General features: G+C 40.4%; 1 protein-coding gene across 1 annotated transcript in view; it reads left to right on the top strand.

Moving 5' to 3' along the window:
• The window catches only part of MAP4K5 (mitogen-activated protein kinase kinase kinase kinase 5), an 84,246-nt gene that overhangs the window by 49,794 nt on the left and 11,245 nt on the right, over nucleotides 1-23,207 (top strand). The window contains exons 8-27 of the mRNA XM_065404299.1: nucleotides 886-958; nucleotides 2,097-2,228; nucleotides 2,941-3,003; nucleotides 4,906-4,987; nucleotides 5,699-5,815; nucleotides 6,140-6,218; nucleotides 7,851-7,909; nucleotides 9,246-9,313; nucleotides 12,391-12,435; nucleotides 13,442-13,484; nucleotides 14,148-14,358; nucleotides 15,146-15,243; nucleotides 15,379-15,420; nucleotides 15,821-15,905; nucleotides 15,994-16,073; nucleotides 17,836-17,896; nucleotides 19,556-19,558; nucleotides 19,643-19,757; nucleotides 19,922-19,980; nucleotides 23,078-23,181. Coding sequence (XP_065260371.1) covers nucleotides 886-958; nucleotides 2,097-2,228; nucleotides 2,941-3,003; nucleotides 4,906-4,987; nucleotides 5,699-5,815; nucleotides 6,140-6,218; nucleotides 7,851-7,909; nucleotides 9,246-9,313; nucleotides 12,391-12,435; nucleotides 13,442-13,484; nucleotides 14,148-14,358; nucleotides 15,146-15,243; nucleotides 15,379-15,420; nucleotides 15,821-15,905; nucleotides 15,994-16,073; nucleotides 17,836-17,896; nucleotides 19,556-19,558; nucleotides 19,643-19,757; nucleotides 19,922-19,980; nucleotides 23,078-23,181 — 1,619 coding nt within the window. The remainder of the gene's footprint in view (nucleotides 1-885; nucleotides 959-2,096; nucleotides 2,229-2,940; nucleotides 3,004-4,905; nucleotides 4,988-5,698; nucleotides 5,816-6,139; nucleotides 6,219-7,850; nucleotides 7,910-9,245; nucleotides 9,314-12,390; nucleotides 12,436-13,441; nucleotides 13,485-14,147; nucleotides 14,359-15,145; nucleotides 15,244-15,378; nucleotides 15,421-15,820; nucleotides 15,906-15,993; nucleotides 16,074-17,835; nucleotides 17,897-19,555; nucleotides 19,559-19,642; nucleotides 19,758-19,921; nucleotides 19,981-23,077; nucleotides 23,182-23,207) is intronic.

Here is a 23,207-nt window from a genome sequence, read left to right as displayed (position 1 = left end):
TTTTGCACTTACATCGTAGCTACACAACAGTTCACTCTGGCGAGAACTATCAGCAGAGTATGAGATATGAATACTCCTTTCTCCTATCTTGTATTTAATTAAACAGGATATGTAAAGCAAGCATATAGAAATGTATGTGGCCACATGGCTAACTGCACTTCTCCATTGTGGATGTGCAGAAGCAATGTATTAGGAGGACACGAGATATATATTTTTTTAATTGAAAGCCTAGAAACCTCATAGTTGAGTTTCCATTAACAACTTTAACTCTGATCACACATGGATACCCATTTTCTATCAACTGGCCAGGCATCCTTTGCCTACAATGTGGACTACAATTCTTTAGGTACTATAGTGTAAATACAGTAAAACAAAACTGGCTCTGGGTACATAGGATGATTATCTGCAATACCATGCGTTCAATGTAGCTCTGCTATCATCAGAGAGTCCTTCTTGTCCTAACAATACGAACAAAACATCTCCCCTGTTATTTCCTCATTGACACAGCACTCTCATAACTACAATGCCATTCTATCTTCCCCCCAGTATATATTAATTAGAATACATAACATTATGTCCTGATACGATTCAGTTATGGTGTGATAAGACCGGTGGAGGTAAGCGGCGAAACAGGGTCCATTTTAAGGCAGTTTGAAGAAACCTAACTTTCAATTTCCAGACATTCAAAAAAAAAAAAAAAATTCCGGCTAGAATTTTCTGCTCTTCTTTACCTGAGAGATTAACATTGTAAACAATTATCTTAATTTTATTACCTAGGAATGTGTGTGTTTTGTTGATTTATAATAACTTCCTAGAGTGTTGTTGGTTTTTCATTGAACATTCAATCTCTAGGAAATGTAATGATGATGTAATTTTGTTTTACAGCTGACTTTGGTGTAGCAGCAAAAATAACAGCCACCATTGCGAAGAGAAAATCTTTTATTGGTACCCCTTACTGGTAATAAATTGCTTTGATTCATAGAATGACTACATGCAAAGTGAAGTCAGTATTTACAAATTATACTAAAGCTTCTAAAATACAGATATGTTTTAACTACAGACATAGTATAGTTATTTAAACTTTCTGATTTTAGTAATGTGCTTGGGCAAGATATGACATTGTCATTTTGTTGCTTTGTAATATCACTGTAACATCAACCATGTGATGCTAATAGCATGGCTGACACCTTTGCCAATCTAATACAGTGCTGAATGTTATTCGTATACATGGTAGGAGTTTGGTCCGGTGCTGTAATTCCTCTCCCTCTCACCAATATAAAAACATAATATTTATATCTTAAAGGTGAACAAAAAAACTTTTTAAGAGCAAAGACAAAGCATTTGAAAGTGCTGTTTAAGATCACAATTAGTGACACGTGTATATATAGGCATGTGTTACAATACTTGGATATAAGCATTAATTTAAGTAAAATTCTGCTTACAAAATCTAAATGTGGGCATCTGGGTTTCCCCCATGCAGGGGACATTATAGTGAAAAGAAGCACATTTCAGCTATTTTTGTTTCAAAGCAGTCTTTGCTATTTAAGGCTTTGAAATGCCAGACATTTTCAACTTCGTAATTTTTGGGTTGTATAAAAATGCAAATTTAACTGCATTGAATTGAGGCACGCCTTAATACAGAGATCCCTCATTAGCGTAATAGCCATAATGAGGACTGAATATAGACAAAACACTTAAATTATAGATTTTTTTAAATTGCAATTTCTAATACAATATGCAAAAATTGCATAATGTATTCATGTTAGAGAAAACAGACGGAGGGAAGAAAGATTGTGTTTGGGTTAGAGGATTAGACTGGGTATCACAAGACCTGGGTTCTATTCCTGGCTCTGCTACAGAATTCATGACTTTGGCCAAGACACTTACCCCTTGTGTCTTTGTTCTTTTAATGGAAGGAATTCATGCCAGTGCAGAGGATCACATCAGGCCCCATTTACACTCTTTGTGGAGGCCCTTTGCCTTGGAATGAATTCCACAGTAATCATGTAAAGAGATTTGAGATCCTCAGGTCGAAGGAGATGCTATGGAAGTGATGGTGTATAATGTGTAATCAAATGATGATTTTACATTTAAAGGATGGCCCCAGAAGTTGCAGCAGTGGAAAAGAATGGCGGTTACAACCAACTCTGTGATATCTGGGCAGTTGGCATAACAGCAATCGAACTTGGAGAACTTCAGCCACCTATGTTTGACCTTCATCCAATGAGGTCTGCTGATCACGAAACTCGCTCATTTCAAGCATTTTCTTAAATCATAGCCCATAAGGGACCATTACAATCGTCTAGTCTGTCCTGCATAACCCAGGCCTTATAACCTCTCCCAGGGATTCCTACATCAAGCCTTGCGCATTGGCTTGCTAAACCCAGGGTTGTGAGTTCAATCCTTGAGGGGGCCGCTTGGGGATCTGGGGCAAAATCAGTACTTGGTCCTGCTAGTGAAGGCAGGGGGCTGGACTCGATGACCTTTCAAGGTCCCTTCCAGTTCTAGGAGATGGGATATCTCCATTAATAATAATAATAATAATAATAATTGCTGTTTTAGTGCACCACACCTTTTGTAAAAGTCATCCAGTCTTGATTTAAAGATGTAGAGTCAGATTCTTAAGGACACAACATTTTGTAAGTGTTTTAGTTCCCGCAGTCTATGGTAGCCCTCTAGTTAGCAGGGTTGTGCATGAAAATAAACAGATTTTATGTCAAAAACACTGTCCATAATTAAAAAAATCAACGGCTTTATTTTGTCTCTTACAAGATCTTTTATGTTACATACGACAAAACTCATTTGGATTTTCATCAGCTCATATTGTCTCTTGTAGATTAATAGAACTGCTCTGTACAATATTTTATTCAATCTCAAGATATTAGAATAAAATGAATTATTTTCATATTGTATAATATTATTATATTTGCTTTATCTTAGGGCTTTGTTTTTAATGTCTAAAAGTAACTTTCAGCCTCCAAAGCTCAAGGAAAAAGCAAAATGGTAAGTCAAGTAAAATTTTTCTCCCTTTGTTCAATGCATATTTTAAAGATCACGTGAATGATTATTTATGTCAACAGTTCATAAGCATATACCCTCAACCTGCAAACACATATGCACATTTGGTACTTTTATACATGTGTTGTCCCTTCAAATTCAGTTCTTACTGCTAAGCAAAATACTTAATTACAGCAAACGACTCTGATCCTGGAATGAGGACCATGCGAATGGACTCCCTGTTCAAGCAGCGCCCCATTAAATCTGAACTGTGATGCTCTCAGTGCGGGATCAGGGCTAAATTTAGTATAGGTCATGAATTTTTAAATTGCTATGACTTCTGCAGTGACCAAAAAATCATCTTTGTTTGCTCAAACTCGGAAGTTTTTCTTGGAACATAATTCATCCCTGGTAAATCATGCTTTAAAACAATCTATCTCTAAAAATGGGACATTAATTTCATATTGCTCTGTGGAAGAAGAAAACCATTGATAAAAGTGTGCTGCATTAGTTTTCATTCCAGTGATCTGAAAGATGATTTCCCTGAGGATGAAGTGTGTTAGGCTGAGACATCTGCAGTATGTACCAGCAAGCAAGATAGATTTTTTTTTTTTTTTGGTAATTGATTTGATGTTATGGGAACCTAGAAACAAATGCAACAGAAAGGACCAAGGTCCAGCAGTGCACACCCTTCTGCAATGGCAGGAAACTGATTGTGTGGGACAGGCCCACATAATGCTAATTGCTCCTCCTCTGCTGGTCCAGAGGAAAAGGAAAACTCCCTCTGGGCTGCTACCTGGAGAGCAAAAAATCTCCTTCCAGAACACATATTTGGCAATTAGTTTGACACTGTGCATGTGATGAAGACTCGCTGTAGTGAAGCAGTTAATCCCATTTATGTACTTAGAATGCTGCTGGTGACCAAGTAACTGTCCTTTTTTCCTTAAGCCTTTGAGAGGGGGATTCTGCCAGTATTGCTGCGGGCAGATACTTAAAATTGTTTATCACTTGGAAAAACATCCTTCTGTGAATTGCATTCTGCACTAAACTTTGCACTCTGCACCTCTTTCTTTCCCTCCCCCCCCCCCCCCCCCACGAGATTTGTGCACATGCTAAGAGTACCTATCCATATACTCTAGGCATTCTTGCCATAAAAAACACATCACAAATAAAACTCGATGTGCAGTAGTACAGTTCAGTACAACCCACCTCCAAGAAGCAGATCATCAGCCCCCCCCCGCCCTCCACTGGTCCAATTCCTTCTTGTTACCAAATGCCTGAGGGATAAGTTTTGCAACGTGCCCTGAAAGTCATCAAATTCAGGCGATATATCCCTTGAAAGATATATTAAAATAAACATGTGCAAGAAAGACAAGTAAAAATTGTAGGATGAGACTTTCAAAGGGATTTAGCCTCACATCTTGCATTAATTTAAAAGAAAGAGGTGTAGTTAAATCATCTGAACTGCTTTGAAAATCTCAGCCATGCATTTGAAAGGGGAGGTTGATGCTTTCTCCTGATCTTTCACCATTGTGCATTTTATTTTCCTCCTGGTGACATGAGATAATGTGGAGTGTCAGACTGGCCTGGATTTTGTGGGTTTGCTGTATACCTAATTCACTATATTATTTTTATTTCTGTTATATAGTGCCATAAGACTTCAAATGGAATCTGATCTTTTGACTGCTTTTTCCAAAGGGACAGTAGTAGTAATCTCCCGCTAGTTAACTCAGCAGCAGAATGGTATAAATCTGAAATGCCTTGGGATATTTGAGCAGGATTCTAATTCAGCAGATGTTTTGCCATTTATATAGCAGTTACATTGAAAGTGACCATTATTTTTTCCTTTTCAGAAAAACTTAACTTGATTTTAAGTATTCAATTTTTTCTTTGTCTTTTTATGTAAAGGTCATCAACATTCCATAATTTTGTCAAAATAGCACTTACAAAAAATCCAAAGAAGAGACCAACCGCAGAAAGACTCCTTACTGTAAGTGTCTAAAAAGAAAAGTCAGAACTTGTAATGTCACCACTAAATCTATTGTTTCACAGAGAAAGAAGTCATTAGTGCACCAAAAGGGGGCTATGTTTCATACTCTTATCGTACAAGTGTGCTTAATGGTGCAAACGCAGCAAAAGTGAAATTGGAATCTCATGGAATATACAAAAGTTTTATTTGGTGCAAGATTTTATAAAGATACCTGTCTACACTGCAAGATAAGTCCAGTTTTAATTGTCCAAAGGCTGGCATTTTGTAACAGTATGCCCCAGTTTGGTAGAATTAATTGTATAGATTGGTTATTAATCACCCCATAGGGCAAAATTAGGCCTTGATTCAGAAAACACTTACTCGAATGCTTAATTCTACTCACCTAAAGAGTCCCATTGAACTCCATGGAACTATTTACATGCATAAAGTTAAGCAAATGCATCAATGTTTGCACACCTAGGGTCTTAATTTCTAATTGCAACTGACCCATAATGCGATCAGGCTAAAACTGATGCATGCTTTAGAGGCCAAAACAGATGCATGCTTTAGAGGCCTACTTGCTCAGGAGACGTTAAAAAGATTTTCTGAAGAGTGTCGGTTATAAAGTTTTGCAAAACAAGAAGGCTAATCTTTTGAAGCCCAGACATACAGGGTTAAATATCTGCCTCCTATTAAACCTACTGTAACATATTATTTTTTTGTGATTTTTAGCATAGTTTTGTAGGACAACCCGGTCTCTCGAGATCTCTAGCAGTTGAGCTGTTGGACAAAGTAAATAATCCTGACAACCATACACATTACGGTGAAACTGATGACGATGATTTTGAGGTGAGAACATATTTGCATTTTTCCTGTTTTGAAAAGCTGATGTGTAAAAAATCTTCTCCTGTTTTCACTCTGTAAATGTAGATTCTCACTTCAGAGAGGGGTTGAAAAATTATTCTACTCTGCTGCACAGCAGTGCTGTAGAAACCAGGAGGCCTTGCCACAGAGTTGAGGTTAAGCTTGCTGTCAAGTACAAGGGGCTTGTGTGCAGGCAATAAAAGTATCATGGGTACCCCCATTATAATAGCTCTTCTTTCCCTTTAATTATGGTATGAGATCTAAGGTGAAGGCACTATAACTGAATTGTAATGTTTCTGTTTCTAACAGCCTCACTCTGTTATTCGCCACACCATTCGCTCTACAAACAGGAATGCTAGAGCGGAAAGAACAGCATCAGAGATAAATTGTAAGTCCCTAATGTGCTTTTTCCCATTTTGTGGTGCTGGTTTATTTTTCCTGATGGAGGGTGTCTATGTCACTCTTTTATAGCAAACCTTAGAGAGCCACTTTTACCATTGTCACCCACGAAAGCTTATGCTCCAATACGTCTGTTAGTCTATAAGGTGCCACAGGACTCTGTGTCGCTTTTTACAGATCCAGACTAACACGGCTACCCCTCTGATACTTGACTTTTACCATTGGCACACTTAAAGAAAAAAACACAAACAAAAAAAATCTCCTCAGTAATAATAATAAATAATATATGGAGATATACCTATCTCATAGAACTGGAAGGGACCCCAAAAGGTCATCGAGTTCAGCCCCCTGCCTTCACTAGCAGGACCAAGTACTGATTTTGCCCCAGATCCCTAAGTGGCCCCCTCAAGGATTGAACTCACAACCCTGGGTTTAGCAGGCCAATGCTAAACCACTGAGCTATCCCTCCCCCACAGTATTTTTCCGAAACCAAAATTGAAACTTGCATACTTTTCTGTTACTTCATTTCATGTCATTGCAGGATGCAAACACTTCTATAAAACCAGGGTATTGTTTCTTCTGTACTCAGCCTCTCTCTGCCATGGCGTGGTGCCAAACTTTGAATGCCTACTGGCATCATAAAAAAATAATAATTTAATAGAAGCATTAAACAGGAAGATCAAGTTGATTATTATAGTGGGAAGAGCATGTTCTTACACATAGATGTCTTGGCCCTCACTGGTGAGGGAAAATACAGAAAAGTAGATGGCAATTTGATTCCACTCTGATTTCATGCTGGTTTTCACATTGACGGTCAGCTAAACCTCATCCTAACCACTCGAGGGTGCTCCACTTGTTATGGTCGCATCTGCTGTACTGACTATATGGTGTATGTTAAACTCAAAAGGAGTGCAAGTCCTTACGCTCCATGCAGCATTCAGACGCTACTGGGTCACTTTCAAATGGGTGGGGGGAAAATACTGAAATTTGGTGCCTGTTGAAGCAGGAACTTGCTTGCTCTGTGTTTGAAAAAGTGCCCTTGCAAACTAAATAATTAGTAGATATTATTAGATATGTGAGCATAAAGTGCCCATGGAAACTAAATTATTATTAGATATGTGACCATAAATATTATGGTCACATGTACTGTACTGACTATGGTGTATGTTAAGCTCAGGCAGTGTTGACACACTATTCGGTCACTTTCAGCTGGAGCGGGGGGGGGGGAAAAGTGCTGAAATTTTGGAGCCCTTTGAAGTAGGAACTGACTTTCTCTGTGTTTGGAGAAGTGCCCACCCAAACTAAATAATTAGCATTTAGACTACTTTAAATGGGGATTCTTACTGCTATTTTCTCAGTTTCATTTTCTGCGGGTTGTTTCATAACAAATACATTGCAAGTGCAAATATTTAGACATTGAAGACTTCTATAAAAACAAATGTTTGTGATTCAAAGAGTTTAGAATTTTATAGGCAAGTTAAAATGAAGCGTTGTGTAACACTGCAGTATGCACTTTGGGTTTTTATATGCGACAGCATGCTGCTTGCTTTAAGAGACTGGCCAGAAGAGGGTGTCAGTAGAATGTTACATGTTTTAAAGTTGAAAATGTGATGTTTTGCAGTTGACAAGCTGCAATTTGAGCCTCCCTTACGGAAAGAAACAGAAGCTCGGGATGAAATGGTAGGACTTGGTTTTCCATCGTTTATTATAATCACAATGTCCTCATTGTTTTATGCTTTAACTCTGTTAAGTAATATGTATTCAGAGTATAAAAAGAGTCACAAGAAGACAACTATCAGTTTTCAGACAGTCGCCACATTCTGAAGAAAATGAATTGCTCTCTATGGTTCATGAGGAGGGTCTTCCTCATGTGCAACTTGAAATGCACCAATTAATGTAGGAATGTGAAAAGAGATTCTGAATTTGATTCCCTTAGATCTCTCTACCAGCCAATATTATTTTTTCTGCTCTTTGTTACTCAGAGCCCAGCCATGTTGCTCCATTGTGTGCCTCTTGCTGCTGTTTTAACTCTCAGCAGTTATCTGTTTACTCCAGCCAACACACGTTTGTCTGGAGTAGAGTACGGCTGTGGAGGCAATGGGCCTCGTTTTTCATAAGTGCTGAGTCCCAAAAACTCCCACTGACTTCAGTTGGAGAGACAGGTGCTCAGCATTATGAAAATCGGGATCCGGATGTTTAAAGCCATATTCCGGTTGGCCAGATGGGCCTTTTTCATGGCAAAAATTTGCACCATTTCCCAGCTTGGTCTCTTTGGGGCTTAATCACTGAACAAAAAAACCTCTACACTCATGATGTTAACCACGTCCGTGAAGGGGAAGTTAGTGGGGAAGCAACTGACCCAAGCCGATTACATAAAGCAGCAACAGCTCGCAATAATTTTTTAATGACCAGCAGCAGGAGGCGGGTTGATTTGTTTCCCGAGGAAAATTTTAATTTTTTAACAAGTCTAAAGTCACTTTAACGAGTGCTGCACTAACAGCATTCACCAGGAGCTCCTTCACCAGTCACCGGTGAAAAGGCATTGATGGGACTGGGAGTTCAGCAAGAGTGCAGTGCAATGCCTGCTGGCCAGGGTGGGGGGTAACCGCCCTCAGAGAGCTGTAGTTCCGTGAGCCACAATGGGATTTCATTCTGGGAACATGGTCCCCAAGAGTAGCAGTGATCTGTTACACCAGTACCCACGGAGAAAAGCTTTCTCCTTATCCAGTTTGTACCAGTCATTTGTCATCTGTTGAACCTGGGCTCTTCGCCATTTCCAGGTGTTGTTTTCAAGCCCAAATTAAAGGAAGATTGGAATTCCCCCCCCCCCCCCCCCCCCAATAATCAGACTGTAAAAAACATTTGGACTTTGGAACTGAAGTTCCACTGTTTATGGGTGATTATTTTCTGCAGTTCTCTACCTCCCAAGTCCCCCATGATGTTATGGAAATATGTTTAGAGAATATTTTCTTTCAATTAAATAAAAATTGTTGAACTGAAATTTCTGCATCTTCAGATTGTGGCAGCAGGCACAGACTTTGCTTCACACTGGAATCCTTTTGTTGATGGCGGAAGCAGCAGCAAGTACGTACATAATTTAATAGCATTTTCAGAGTTTTGATTGTGTGAAAAGAAAAACAGAATTGTGCTTAAAAAAACCTCAAAACCATGAACTGATTAATTCTAATTTTTATGTCCTTTGATAAAGTAAGACAGGCCAAAATAGAGGTAAAAATGATTTGGACTTCACGTTATATACAGTATTGCAGTGCAGTTCTTGTGATCCAGTTGGTCAGCTCATCCGGGCAAGGATAATCACTTCTGTGCAGTTTTGATCCCTGTGGAAGATGAACAGCGATTTTTTGGGAGCTCGGTTATGGGAACGTGTCGTATATGTAGAGTATGTATTAAAACAAAATACGGTCACTAAAATCGGGTTTTGTTTTACTTGCCTGTCAAAGGGTTCCGTTCAGGATTCTGCATTGGCCTTGCAGCACTCCCTGCACTGGTGAGTGGTTGTGATGTCACCATGTGCAAGGCGCATGCAGAATGCTGTCAAGCAGTCTTTGCAAGTAAGTAAAGGAGGAACTGACTTTCAAAAATTTGGCTTTTTAAAATTGCAAATATTTTTACTTAAGTGTTTGTGGTATGTGTCCATTATAGGTGCAGTGTATTCTACAGTACAGTCAGTTAACAATTTAGCTTTTACCTCCCCAACATTTTAAATCCCAACTTACTGTATCCCTGAAATTTAGTGAGCACAACTCTGTTGAAGCTAGGGCTGAATTTGACCACGTAGCTGCACAGGGCTTCCTTTTACTGCACACTGCTAAACTGCTTTAAAGCTGATCTTTGAAGTTACAACAAAAAGTAAGCAGGCTTGGTATTACCAGCTGAATGATCCAGCTAAACAGGAAAGAGAGTATTTTAGAAATGGTCTCTTCTGCAAGTTTAAATTACTGCTAGGCTGAAAAATCCCTTGCTCCCTTCTTTATTTGGAGGCAGTCAGTGCACAATATGCTTTTGTTTTTAACTTTTGCAGATAACCTTTAGCATATAGCTCATTTTCAACATTGCAGTTCCGCAATCCAATCGGTCATGTCGTGCAAAGTATAATAAATCCATTGTTTTAAATGTGTGACAGTTTATCCTTCCATTTATTTTCTGTTTTCTTCTCATCTTCGCTCCTTCAATAGTGAAAATTCAAGGCGGTTTTGTAGGCCTGGCCTGTCCTCTTCTCCCCAGAAACAGGAACAACTCCTTTTCCTCCCCCTTTTCTTGTTTTGCTTACGTGACACTGGCTAGCTAGAGCTGGAAAGCCTTACATGTTACTGACGAAGCTGTTCTGTGGGCAGCTGGAATCTCCAAGATTGGGGGGGTGGGACCACACTCCAGAAAGCTCGGAGTTCTGTGTCCTCTTCAAAACTACCCGTGGATATGAATTTGATTCCTTAATGCTGTGGCTTTTTGTATAATGTAGGCTGTATATATAAAACTGCATCAAAAGCAACTATGAACAGCTGTAACAAGGGTATACATGTTTATGAAGTGATGCTTCTGACTGGAAGGGGGGCAGTCGTAAAGTCCCAGGACAGTGAGTTTCTCTGGCATTCTCTTGGAATTCAGTTCCTTCTCAGAAGGGTAAACAGGAAATGCTTAGCCCTTCTGAGCCAGGGAATTCTGGATAGTGCCATAATGGTAAAGAAAAGGCTGGCTTGAGAGAGGGGGTGGACTGCTTTTCTGTGGTTTGGCCCATGCCAGAGATAACACTGATTTATACGCTGACTCGGGTTAGTTTTATGTAAACAAGACAAATGCCATTTGTGCTTAGGGAAGATTGAACTGGTTTGATACTTTCTCAATCTATAATTTAACTTTTTAAAAATGAATATTTTGTGCACTGTTTTCTGCATTACGCATGAGTAACTTTTTAGTGCACACATCTGGTAATGACTTGGGGGTAATTGATTCCTCTCCCCCCCCCCCCCCCCCAGTAGTGTCTGGGGCAGTAGTCATAGTTTCATTAGCAGCTGTTCTGGGACCACTCAGAAGAAGCAGCTCAAAGGGAAATTGATTAGTATACAGAGTGCTATGTTTTTATTAATATGCTTTTGTTCTTCAATAGTTATGTAAATGGATCCTGTAATCTTCTTTTCCTGTTGACATGGCATTTCATGGAACCTTCCAGAACGTACTCATTAGTGGGGACGTGAGAGAGCTAGGCACATAGAAAGATGGATACTGTGGTATTGGAGTCTGTCCACCATTGTTCGGAATTTTTGATGCCACCATATTTTATCAAAAACAAACAAACAAACCTATAGCGTTTCCCTGTGCTAACTGTATCTTTCCAATGGATTCTGATTACCAGCCTGTTCCCCTAGCCTTGCAGAAAACTGCATCTGATTATTAAAAAAATAAAATTGCGACAGGCAAGTTGTGACTCTCACCTCCATCTCTAGAAAAAAGGCCTGTCCTTCCCTGAGCTCACTGGCATAATTGAGATTAGCTAATCATAACAGGCCATCACCAAAATAGTTCTCTCTCTGAGTGCATGAGCAGCATTAGTGTTGATGGATTTTGAGCAACTGAATGTTTACAATGTAGTGTTATTTAGAACCATATCTGTGAAATAAACTGAAGTTACTACTCTGTAAAATTAGCTAGAAAGTTGGTGATTTTCAGAAATCTAAAAGTTTGGTTAAAAATCTGACTTTTCTGCACTTTTCTGTTGACCCTGCAGTAGGTTTGACAGAGAAAACTATTTAACAGTGTAACAAGAAAACAGTCTGTGAAAATCTTCACTATATTCCTCCATTTTTCACTAACTTTCTCCATTTCCCGTTGTTTGTTAGTGCACATAATTAGACATTGCAACAGTGCCTTAATATCCTTAGTAGATGGAGGTGTGAGACTAGTTTCTGATACCCAAGCATAAGAGAACATAAATAACTATTCCTTAGTTTAGGGAGGAAAGAAAGTCCAAAATGAAAAAAAAAAGAGTTTAACACAATGAATAAGAGCAAGGTACTTTTGTGTTTGTGATGGGCTGGTAGATACTATAATGTCAAAGTGAAGTACATCAGTAATCAAATTTTGACTGCATTGATCTTCATACAATTTAAGAGTGGGCCTCTTATTTTTATGAACATTTTACCTAGGGGACCGTTCACAAAATTTGGCGATGGCAGTGAAGATGTTGAAGAGTGAGTGAACCTCCTTCATTTTCAGTTGTATTCTCTGTAGCTCTTTCTTTAAGCGGTTAAGGTTCTGGCAAAATCCCTTTTCTGAAAATGTTGTATTTATCCCACATGATGGTGAGGGGCTAGTGGCACTCCTAAATGTAATGCACCCTTCACTGTGTATACAAGCATCAAGAGAACATGTGAAAGCCCTGTATAGATAGAAGTACCATCCTTTCTTCTCTCCCTTGCCCTCAATAAAATATTATGGGGTGTGCAAGAAAGCTTCTGATTTTTTTTTTAAAGGGGATTTTGTGTGTTGAGAATGAGAGGATAATATTACTATGATGAGCTGGGCCTACTACAGGCAGCTGATGTACAAGGGTCCCTAAGAGCTCTGCCAATGCCCCTCCCCCCGCCTTACCGCACCCCTGCTATTCCAGTACTTAATCATTCTTGAGCAAAAACTGCAAGCCATGTCAGATAGCTATGGGTTTTTTGTGGTTTGAACCAAACATTCAGTAGGTGTTAGGATGATTATTAGAAGACAACTGTCAGTTTCTTTTGTCACTTTAAGGAACTTGGCAGAACTCTGCTCTGTGTCCTAACCTACTGGCTGATCCAGCAATGTAACATTTTCATTGTCAGGAGGGATTTTCTTGAGTAACCAAGAGAGTTAGAATTAAGGGAGTGGGGGTAATCACCCCAAAGGAACCCTAAGCTACTTTAACATCTGTTTAATCCTGCTAATTTCAAGTCGTCTTCACTGCACACTTGTCTATGTTCTTTCATAATGTAATGTTAATCTAAGTAAAAAAAGATACTACTAACAAATATTAACCTGCTTTTCTGATCCTCTTTGTATTGTCCGTCTGCTTTAACCCGTTTTTGTGTCAAGCTATGAAAAGACAATCTATTCTATGCACATAGCTCATCTTATTTCCACAGACTTCATATTTTCAGCCAAACCTATCTGTGTGTTTTGTGCTTGTATAAATAACCGAGATGCTACTGCACCTTTTTATTTTAGGTCAACCCTAAAGCGAGCAGGGCCACCACCACTACCTCCTAAGGTAAGTTTCTGCCATGTTTTAAAGAAGGGTTTACTGATAAATGACACTCTATGAAATACTTCAGCCTGATGCTTTCTAGTTGCTCATAAGTTTAGAAGCTAATTTACTAACAGTTGGAGGGAAACATAGCTCTTGGACTTCACAGGATGGGCCATATTTTGCACTGACCTACACCCTGTACAGTCCTGTTGAACTTTGTGATTATACTGGGTGTCACTGGGCCCTATATATGTTTGTAAAAGTGGCTTTTAGGTAGTTTCCCTTTTGAAGGGACGTGGTATATGTGTGGTATGTCCTGTTGACCATTATTCTTTCTGCCACTGTCATTATTTTTCAAAATCTATCAAGAAAAGAATAATTCTGATAATAGATTATCCTGCTGTCAACGTTCTTTGTTAGAATGGTGATACATTTGCTACATAAAAGCTAGCATGTAATAATTTTATGCCTCCGAAAAATCATCATATGTCTTTAAACCATGATTTGAGGACTTCAGTAACTCAGCCAGAAGTTAGGAATCTATTACAGGAGTGGGTGTGTGAGGGTCTGTGGCCTGCAGTGTGCAGGAGGTCAGACATGATGATCACAATGGTCCCTTCTGGCTTTAAAGTCTGAATCTATGAACCTTATTTTATAAAGCCCCACCTATTTTATTTATTACAGCCAAAGATAAACAATTACCCTGAGGAAAGCCTTGCGGATGATGAGAAGTCTCAGACAATAAAACACTTTCCAGATTCACAGTGTAGAGCGCCGCCAGCTCATAGGAGACAGAGCATTCCAACATGTGGGCCTCAAGCTGAGCCGTCCCCCATTGGTATGACTAGCAGTCTCAGCAGCCCTGGACTGCTTACAGCTAGATACAGTGACTTGGGTAAATAACCTAATTTATATTGTTTGCAGTATTGTTGTAACCGTGTCAGTCCCAGGACATGAAAGAGACAAGGTGGGTGAGGTAATATCTTTTACTGGACCAACTTCTGTTGATGGAAGATACAAGCTTTTGAGCTGCAGAGAGTTACTCTTCAGGTGCCTGTAGCTTGAAAGCTTGTACCTTCTGCCAAGAGAAGTTGGTCCAATAAAAGATATTACCTCATCCACCTCATCTCTCTAAATTACATTTTCAGAAAGTGACTTGTTTCCCATAAAAAGAAATATGTTTTGGAGCCAACTTGACTTTAAGCAAAACATTATTGTAATAGAAGTAGTTCCTGAAGTGTGACTTTCCTTCTCACATGTGCTGGGCTTTCTCTGTGCCCTGGAGGTTCATATTCTAAAGGCCTAGGTCAGAGAACTTCCTGCTGGCACAGAGATGCTGAATGGAATCTCTTTTGCAACCAATCAGTACCATTCCTGTGTTGGCCCACTGTGCTCCCATCCGCCGGTCTGAGCGGGTTGCAATGACAACAAACACGGGCTTCTCTCGATAGTGAAGAGCCCTAGCCACTGGGCAGCTGGACTGGCCCCTTTTCCGCAACTCCCTCTGAAAAGGTTCAGCTGGCTGAGATTAATGTACGATTACTTCAGAACTGTGCCTCCCTCTTCTTTAGGATTAATTATATATGTTGCAGAGAAGAGAACAAGGCATGTAGGCAGCAAAATTATTTGTACTTAATTTGGTTATCAGATATGCATTAAAATGCCTGTGGGATTTGTTTTAGGAAATGGGGATAGTATGCTGAAACTCATTGAGGAGAATGCAGAAGGTTCTGACCAGGTCCCCCAGCTGCCACGTAAAAAAGACAAAAGAGACTTTCCAGTAAGTATTTGGTACTGTAGCTGTTAAATATTGGTCAGTGACATGACTTCATTTGTATAGATTACACGCACATGAATGTCTGGTGTAGAATTTTAAACTAGTGTGAATCATTTTACAATTTCTCTTTCCCCACAGAAGCCAGCAATCAATGGTCTACCGCCGACGCCAAAGGTGCTGGTAAGAAATCTCATTTAAAATAGGAATAACTGGGAGCACAATTTTATTTATCCATCTGCTTACTTTGCCTTTAATACTCTTAGTAATTAGTTTATTACCAAAGGAATTCAGTGTTGCTGTCAGCGTAACAGCCACTAAAAAGCTTTCATGTTATTCCGGATTTGTATCTATGGTGTTCTGTAGAAATTCGGCCAAACAGAGAAGTTTCATAGGATGTGTTGTAGTGTTCTTGGGGAAGACGAAGGTTTTCTTGCGTCAAATGATATTAAAATAGGTTTGTGTGATTGAAGAAAGGAAGGCTAATTTGTTCATGTGTCTGACATGTAATTAAATAGGTGACTAAAAAATAAACTCTTTACATTGCAAACTTGTTTCTGGTTTAAATTTGGGTTTCTTTTAGATGGGAGCATGTTTCTCAAAAGTTTTTGATGGTTGCCCTTTGAAGATTAACTGTGCAACATCATGGATACATCCTGATACTAAAGGTAGGCTCGCTTTCCCCTTTGTATTTTAAATCCTGCTACAAAACCAGTATCGTACTTTCAGATTAAGCCAATTTCTCTCCTTTTTTAGATCAGTATATTATCTTTGGAACTGAAGATGGTATTTATACGTTGAATCTGAATGAACTTCACGAAGCAACAATGGAACAGGTAATTATCAGTGTCTTGTACAGGCAGAATATAATGGACAGATACCACGAAACACCAAAACTGTAATTTTTAGCGGGGGGGTTGATAGGGACGCTCTGCTTTGTTGTGTAAGCAGGGCCACATCGAGTCAAATCCCATTGGTCCTAACGTTAGAAATCCCTGACTTTCAGGGCAATCTTTTTGACAGTGCTGATGAGATGCTCAGATCAAAGGATAGCATGGAGCCCTCCACCTGTATTAAGCCCTCTTCTCTCAGAACTGGTTCTGCATCCCCCTGCTCTGGCCTGCCTCCTCTCCTTTGCTACCCAGCCTGCCTCTTCCTTCTCCATCTTGATTCCACTAGATGGCACACCTCTCCTCCGCTGTGCATGACCCATATGCAGTTGCAGCCCCGCTGCTGGTTAGTCCAGCTGGCACAACTGCAGCTGGTAAATATTTATGGGCTGGCCAGCTGCTCCTCCTCTAGTCCGCTTGCTCCTTTAGCTCCCCTTGTTGCTTCTCCCCTGCTTGCCTGCTTCTCTCCTTCCAAACCCCATCTCCTTTTGTGCTTTGGCTTTGGCCCACTGCTTACCGTCACTAAGCACCCCATTGCTCACGCAAACGTCCCTAGTTCACTCGTCACCTCTAACTTAAAAACAACCAGGAAGGAAGATGTTAATAGTCCTTTTTATTTCTTTGATTTGCTGTACCCTCAGCCTGGGCCTCATGGAGCTATACGTTTAGGCCCCATATTAGGCCTATCTGGAGTTATCTAGTGGGGAATAGCCTCCAGGCCTTAAGAGGGAGACAATTTTTGCCAGACTTACTGTAAGGTATTTTTATGCTTTGCTACTGTTACTGTCTGAAGAGGGAGGAAAAGGTAAGAACCCTCTGTCTGGAGTAGAGTTGGTCTAGATGGTGCTAGTGCTGTTGTCATATGGAGCTATAGGTTTGTACAGCACTTTCCAAACCTAGCAAGGACCCAATCTCTGCCCCAGAGACACAAAACACAACACAGGCTGATAGTAGAGGAAAAGGAGAATGTGGGGCTTTGATGAGGAGAGCACGGGACGGATTCTAGCACTGAGTGGGTCAGAAGGAGGTAAGGTAGAGAGGGTATTCAGCAGTCCGGAAAAGAGAGGCTGTTCCGTGGGCGCAGCATGATCGAAGGCACAAAGCGAAGTGTGGGTGAAAGACACAGTGGCAGTCTGGCCAGATGATTTGGGGGCGCTGGGCAAGCAGAAGGATATGAGAGGAAGATTAGGTAGGATCTGATGGTAAGAATGAGGAACTCGAAGTTGATACAGTCACAACAGAGGGAAGGCTTTCTCGGGTTAGTGGATACAAGAACATGCTTGAAAGCATAGGGGAAGGTAAGACCGAGTAGGTATTGGAGAAGGAACTGAGAATGAAAAGAAACATGGAAGGGTGGAGGTGAGCTACAAGGATAGAGGCAGGTAGTGGAAGTGGGATCTCTGAATCAGCCACATTAAAGGTGGAGAATTAAAGATGGAAGCGCCTCATTGGGTGCTGGTGGTGTAACGGTGGGGGAAGCTGTTTTAGAAAGAAAGGGGAAGAAGGGGTACAGCTGGGATACAGAAGAATGAACCTGACAGAGAGAATGTCAGCGTCATCATAAGACTTCATCAAGAGGCAATTAGCAGGGCATGAACAGGGCCTGAGGAAGTGGATCAGGGGACCCAGCAGTATTAACCCATGTATATTTCTTTTTTAATTCAGTTTCTCTCTGTTACATGGAAATATCTTCTGCTTCTTCCTTTAGTTATTTCCCCGAAAGTGTACCTGGCTGTATGTTATCAATAATACTTTAATGTCGTTGTCAGGTATGTATATGTTAAGAAAAAAGCCACTGTACATCATGGGAAAATACACAAAGCATTCACTTGTTATAGGATATTTTCCTGTGTGCTCCATGTAGATCAGTAACATTATATTGAATAAGAGAATAATGTGCTGTTTCCTGTATTTCTGTTTTCCTTTTCCATATAGGAAGTTTTACTTTGAAAATGCTTTACACAAGACATTTTCATAGTTTGTAAGGCTGGAAGCTTATAAAATCAAACTTGTAAACACTAGGTTAAATGCATCTGAGGCCTCCCACTGTTTTTTCCCTGAAAGGTTAGGAGTTTGATGATTAGACCACACAATACAAGTCTTGTTCTGAGTAATGCCAAGGGCCCAGTTTGAGCGAGAGAAGGATATTGAATTTTTCCTGCTTTTGGCCTCTGAGATTGCAGTTCCAAGTTCAGGACAGTGTTCCGCTATTAAAATAACTATCAAGCCAACATTCAGTTCTATTGGGGAGGGGTGGAAAGGGCTTCTAAGAATTGAGCTGCAGTGTCTAATCATTCCCCTAGTGCATTGCAGTTTGGTGCCATCTTTAATGGCTCTGAACTTCCCAGTCATCCTCATCATACATCCCACTGACTCAGAAAATAGGTATGATTGAGGACAAGAAGAGTTCTTAATTAAGGAGGAATGACGTACGTGCGCGTGCGGATGTAAATAATAATGAATTTGTCATTCTTATCTATTATATTTGTCCTAACTGTAGATGATTTGAAACAAGGGGTTTTCCCTCTTGTCCTGACAAGAGAATTCTGCATCCAGAACAGATGCCCAAGGCCGATCTTAATTTTGAGTGCAGACGGATTGCAGGATCAGGCTTTTAGACATAGGATTCTGTGTGTAATCCAAGTCATATCATGATAGTCCAGGATGGGTTTCCAGAAGGCTGGTGGCACATAGGTTCCAAAGGCCAGAGAGGACCACTCTGATCATCTAGTCTGACTTCCTTTGTGACACAGTTCATAGCACTTCCCCAAAAGAATTCCTAGAGCAGATCTTTTTGGAAAACATCCCATCTTGATTTTAAAATGGCCAGTGACACAGAATCCACCATGACCCTTAGTAAATTGTTCCAGTGGTTAATTACCCTCACTGTTAAAAATGTATGCCTTATTTCCAGTCTAAATTTGTCTAGCTTCAACTTCCAGCCATTGGTCCATGTTACACCCTTCTCTGCTAGATTGAAGAGACCATTATCAAATATTTGTTCCCCGTGTGAATTAATGCTTCTACTGCCAGGCACGGGAGGGTGGTTATATAGGCCATAAAAGTTTTTTCAAGATTGTTTAGCTGTATGCATTGTGTTTGAGTGATTGCAGGTATCTGTACATAGATCAATATCAATCTGATATGTCAATATTAATAATTTATATTTAAATATATTTATATAAATTTAATGAAAGTGTACTGGCCTGATACAGTCACATCAGTGCCTTGATGTTGTATCAAAAAACAACCTAGAATTTTGTGTGTGCATTTGTTTTACACATTTTCTTAAATGTTCTTATTAAACCTTAACTGTAATAGTGGAATTATGTCCCCACTTGATGCACTGTCATTTTAATCATGATTTGTTTCTCTTTACATTTTGGCTTGGCTTCTATTTTTGACATGTTTGTGGATCGCCTTTTTAGAAGGTAATTATCACTATGTATTTTTACCATAAATTACCTCTATCTAATGTGCGTATGTACGATACAAATCAGTTTTCTGTCTTACAGGAAAAACGTTCCAGCTCTACTCCCATAACCTAATAGCTTTGTTTGAACAAGCCAAAAAAACAGGATTTGCTGCTCATATGCAGACTCATAGGTTCCCTGACAAAATATTACCAAGGTACAAAAATATCTTTATTTTCTAGACAATTCTGAAAACTGAACATAAGTTCTAAACTACTTTATCCTTAATGCTTCTGATGTATGTCTGTATGAATCAGTAACATAAAAGGCTTTCAATATCGGTCACTGATGTGTGTTGTTAAACTTACTCTGTTATTCCAGGAAGTTTGCCTTAACAACAAAGATTCCTGATACAAAAGGATGCCACAAATGCTGCATAGGTGAGTGAACATTCAGTCTACTGATTTTTTTTCTTGGTTTTTATTACTGGAACAGTGGTTCGCACTCAGATTTATTTTTAATCATCATAAACATAATACAAATGTGGGTCCTGGATAGCTCAGGAGATTGGTAATGAATTACTGAGCTTTACTTTCTTCTTATGTGACCTCCCCATGACTGGAGGTTTGCAACCCTGGTAGTCCATTCGGTACGATCCTCTGCTAATCTCTTTGTGGATAAATAGTCCTTTGATCCACCCAGGATACAACAACATCCATCCAAGATCTTCTTTTTCTGCCTACTGTTCTTCTACCATCAGCTTTCTCGTCCAGTGCCCGTAAACATGCATCACCTGCTGAACCTTTTAAAATGTACCTTGCAAATCTAGCTTTACCTTACCACACGTGAACTACTGTCCCCAGTGCAGTCAAGAGAAGTTTTGCTGTTGACTTCAATGGGGCCAGTATTTTACCCCAAATCACCAGTCAGTGTGGCCCAGGTCAGTGGTACCACGGTCACTACTACCTGTGGGATGGGCAGAGGCCTATATTAAAAAATGTGGTAGTTGGTCTTAGTCAAGTCCAAGTGGACAAGTGTCCCTGTCAGTAACCACTGTCACTGACTGACACTTCTTGTTAAGCCTCACTAAAGAGGCCAAAGACTGGTCATGAAAGATGAAATATCCTCTGACCCTAGGAGGGTGGCGCATTCAAGGTAAGGTTGTGGCATAGGGCATCATGGGTTGAAGATGAAAAACTAGCAAACATGATGGTAAAGGACCAGTTATTATTTGTAGGTGTATGCGGTGGGGGGAGGTGTAGTTCAGCTGATTAAAAATCACTTTGAGCTGTATTTGACATGCGAGCTTACAACTCTTGTGGGTGCTGCGTAAACACACATATTTTTTTTAATTTTGGAGTAAATTTTTCCAAAGGGACTTGTGCACTTAAGAGCTTATGTCATTGAAAATCAGTGGAACTTAAGAATTGTAAAAATGTTGTTGCCTTAAAATATCGCTTCCCTCACGCAGACACGTGGAGTTCAAACTATGGGTCTGATCTTCCTCCGATTGATACTGCCTGCTAGGGATTGGTTTCACCTACTGATCAGCACCCTCTGCCCTTTCTGGGGAAGCAGTGTTTTAAAATGTATTTAGGGGAGAACTTGGCTTTACAACATGGCTCAAGCCAAGGTGACAAGCCAGACTCACCTGTATATGTGCAGCTGGACTGGGGCTCTGTTGCAAGCCGGTGTTTGCAGGCAGCCTGATGTCACAGTAACTGGCTGACTCAAGGTGACATGTTGTGGCCATTGAACCCAAATATGACTGAGAGTTTGAGTGCCACTCTCAACGCTTTCTGAGAATGTGTGTTGTGCACATTCCCTGCTCTCTCCCTGATTCTCCAAGGGCTCCTGTGGGAAGATTTTTACCCTGAGAGCAAAGTTTCTGGTTTAAGAGCCATTATTTGAAAGTGCTTTAAAATCCACATGCGTACTCTGATTGTACTTGATAAGTAATTGTCCAGGGAAATAGCCTTCATTAGCAGGAAGAAAAGAGTCGTCTAGTAAACAAATATTAATATAGCGGAACCCCATTTATCTGACCCTCCAGTATCCTGCTCTCCACATTAACCTAATGACCAGGACTCCAGGGCCAGAAGCGGGCAATCTCTCCTGTGGACGCTAGATGGCGATGCCGCATTGCATGTTCCCGTTCTCTGGAATATCTGGATTTTTGATTATCCGATCTGGCCCCGGTCCCGATTAGATCAGATAAACAGGGTTCTGCTGTAATACCTAGTGTAACGCCGAGAGACCCCAGTGGTCGGCGGGCAGGATCGAACCGGGGACCTCTGGAGCTTAGTGCATGAGCCTCTACCGCATGAGCTAAAAGCCAACTGGCTGTTAGCTAAGTGTCTGTCTGTCTCTCTCTCTCTCTCTCTCTCTTCCCCCCCCCCCCTCGGTGCCACTAGATGGGACAAAACACCACACCCAGGAGGTGTGTGGGTTACACTGGCTCAGGGGCTCTCAAACTGTGGGCCAGGACCCTTCCGGGGGCGCGAGGTTATTACATGGGGGGTGGCGAGCTGTCAACCTCCACCTCAGACCCCGCTTTGCCTCCAGCATTTATAATGGTGTTAAATATATAAAAAAGTGTTTTTAATTTATAAGGGGGGGTCGGACTCAGAGACTTGCTATGTGAAAGGGGTCACCAGTAAAAAAAAGTTTGAGAGCCACTGCACTAGCTCTTGTATAGCATTTTGGTCTCTAATGTATTTATCCTCACAGCATCCTGTGAGGTGGGGAAGGGCTGGTATTCCCATTGTACAGATGGGGATCTGAGGCACAGACTAGCTAAGGTCATCAGTCCCCGGTTCCTGAACAATGGGACTGTGTGATCAAAGAAAAGAAAGGAGCTGTGGCCGTTGCTGATGGCAGCATGATGAAGGGGGTTGCTAAGCATCAGGAAAAGCATCCGTAACAGAGAACGCTGTAGTGAGGATGACATTGACTAGCAGCGCCAGGATTACAGCACTGACTAATGTGGTGAAGGTTCTCATTGTGTACGTACAGTGCATAACACAATGGGCCCTGGTCTTAGGTGGGGCCTCTAAGGTGCTGCAGTAACGCAAACAAAGAATAACGCTGGGGCATTGAGAAATTTTACAAGAGGAAGAGGTGATTTGGTTGAGATTCTTGGCTCTTTTATAATTTGCTGTTCCCATCTTCCTTCTATTTCAACGGGCCCCTGACTCTCTCTTGCTCCTCTAGAAACAAATCTTTGTCTAGCACAGGTGTGCTGTTTGCTTCAGTAACATTCCATGAGTTAGTCCACAGGTTATGTTATGTTCATATGTAGCAAAATAGATAATTTTGTCTCTAGTTCATTTGGAAGTTAACACAATAATAAATGGAACAAACGTTTTAATACAGCACCAAATAATAAACCTAAGGTCAAAAAGGTTAGTTTTTTAAATTTTGAATCCTCTGTAAAAATAGCTGTAATTTTCAGTTTTACTTGAAATGTGATTGCCTGTTAAATCCAACCCTATTTGATGTGTGGATTGTTCTGTTGGGTTTTTTTTTGTTTAATAGTAAGAAATCCATACACAGGACATAAATACCTTTGTGGAGCATTGCAGTCTGGAATTGTTTTACTTCAGTGGTATGAACCAATGCAGAAATTCATGTTAATAAAGGTAAGCTTTACCCAGTTACAAGATAT

The sequence above is a fragment of the Emys orbicularis genome, chromosome 4, assembly GCF_028017835.1.
Source record: "Emys orbicularis isolate rEmyOrb1 chromosome 4, rEmyOrb1.hap1, whole genome shotgun sequence".
NCBI classification, from domain to species: domain Eukaryota; kingdom Metazoa; phylum Chordata; order Testudines; family Emydidae; genus Emys; species Emys orbicularis.
This window is presented reverse-complemented; position numbering and strand designations above follow the sequence as displayed.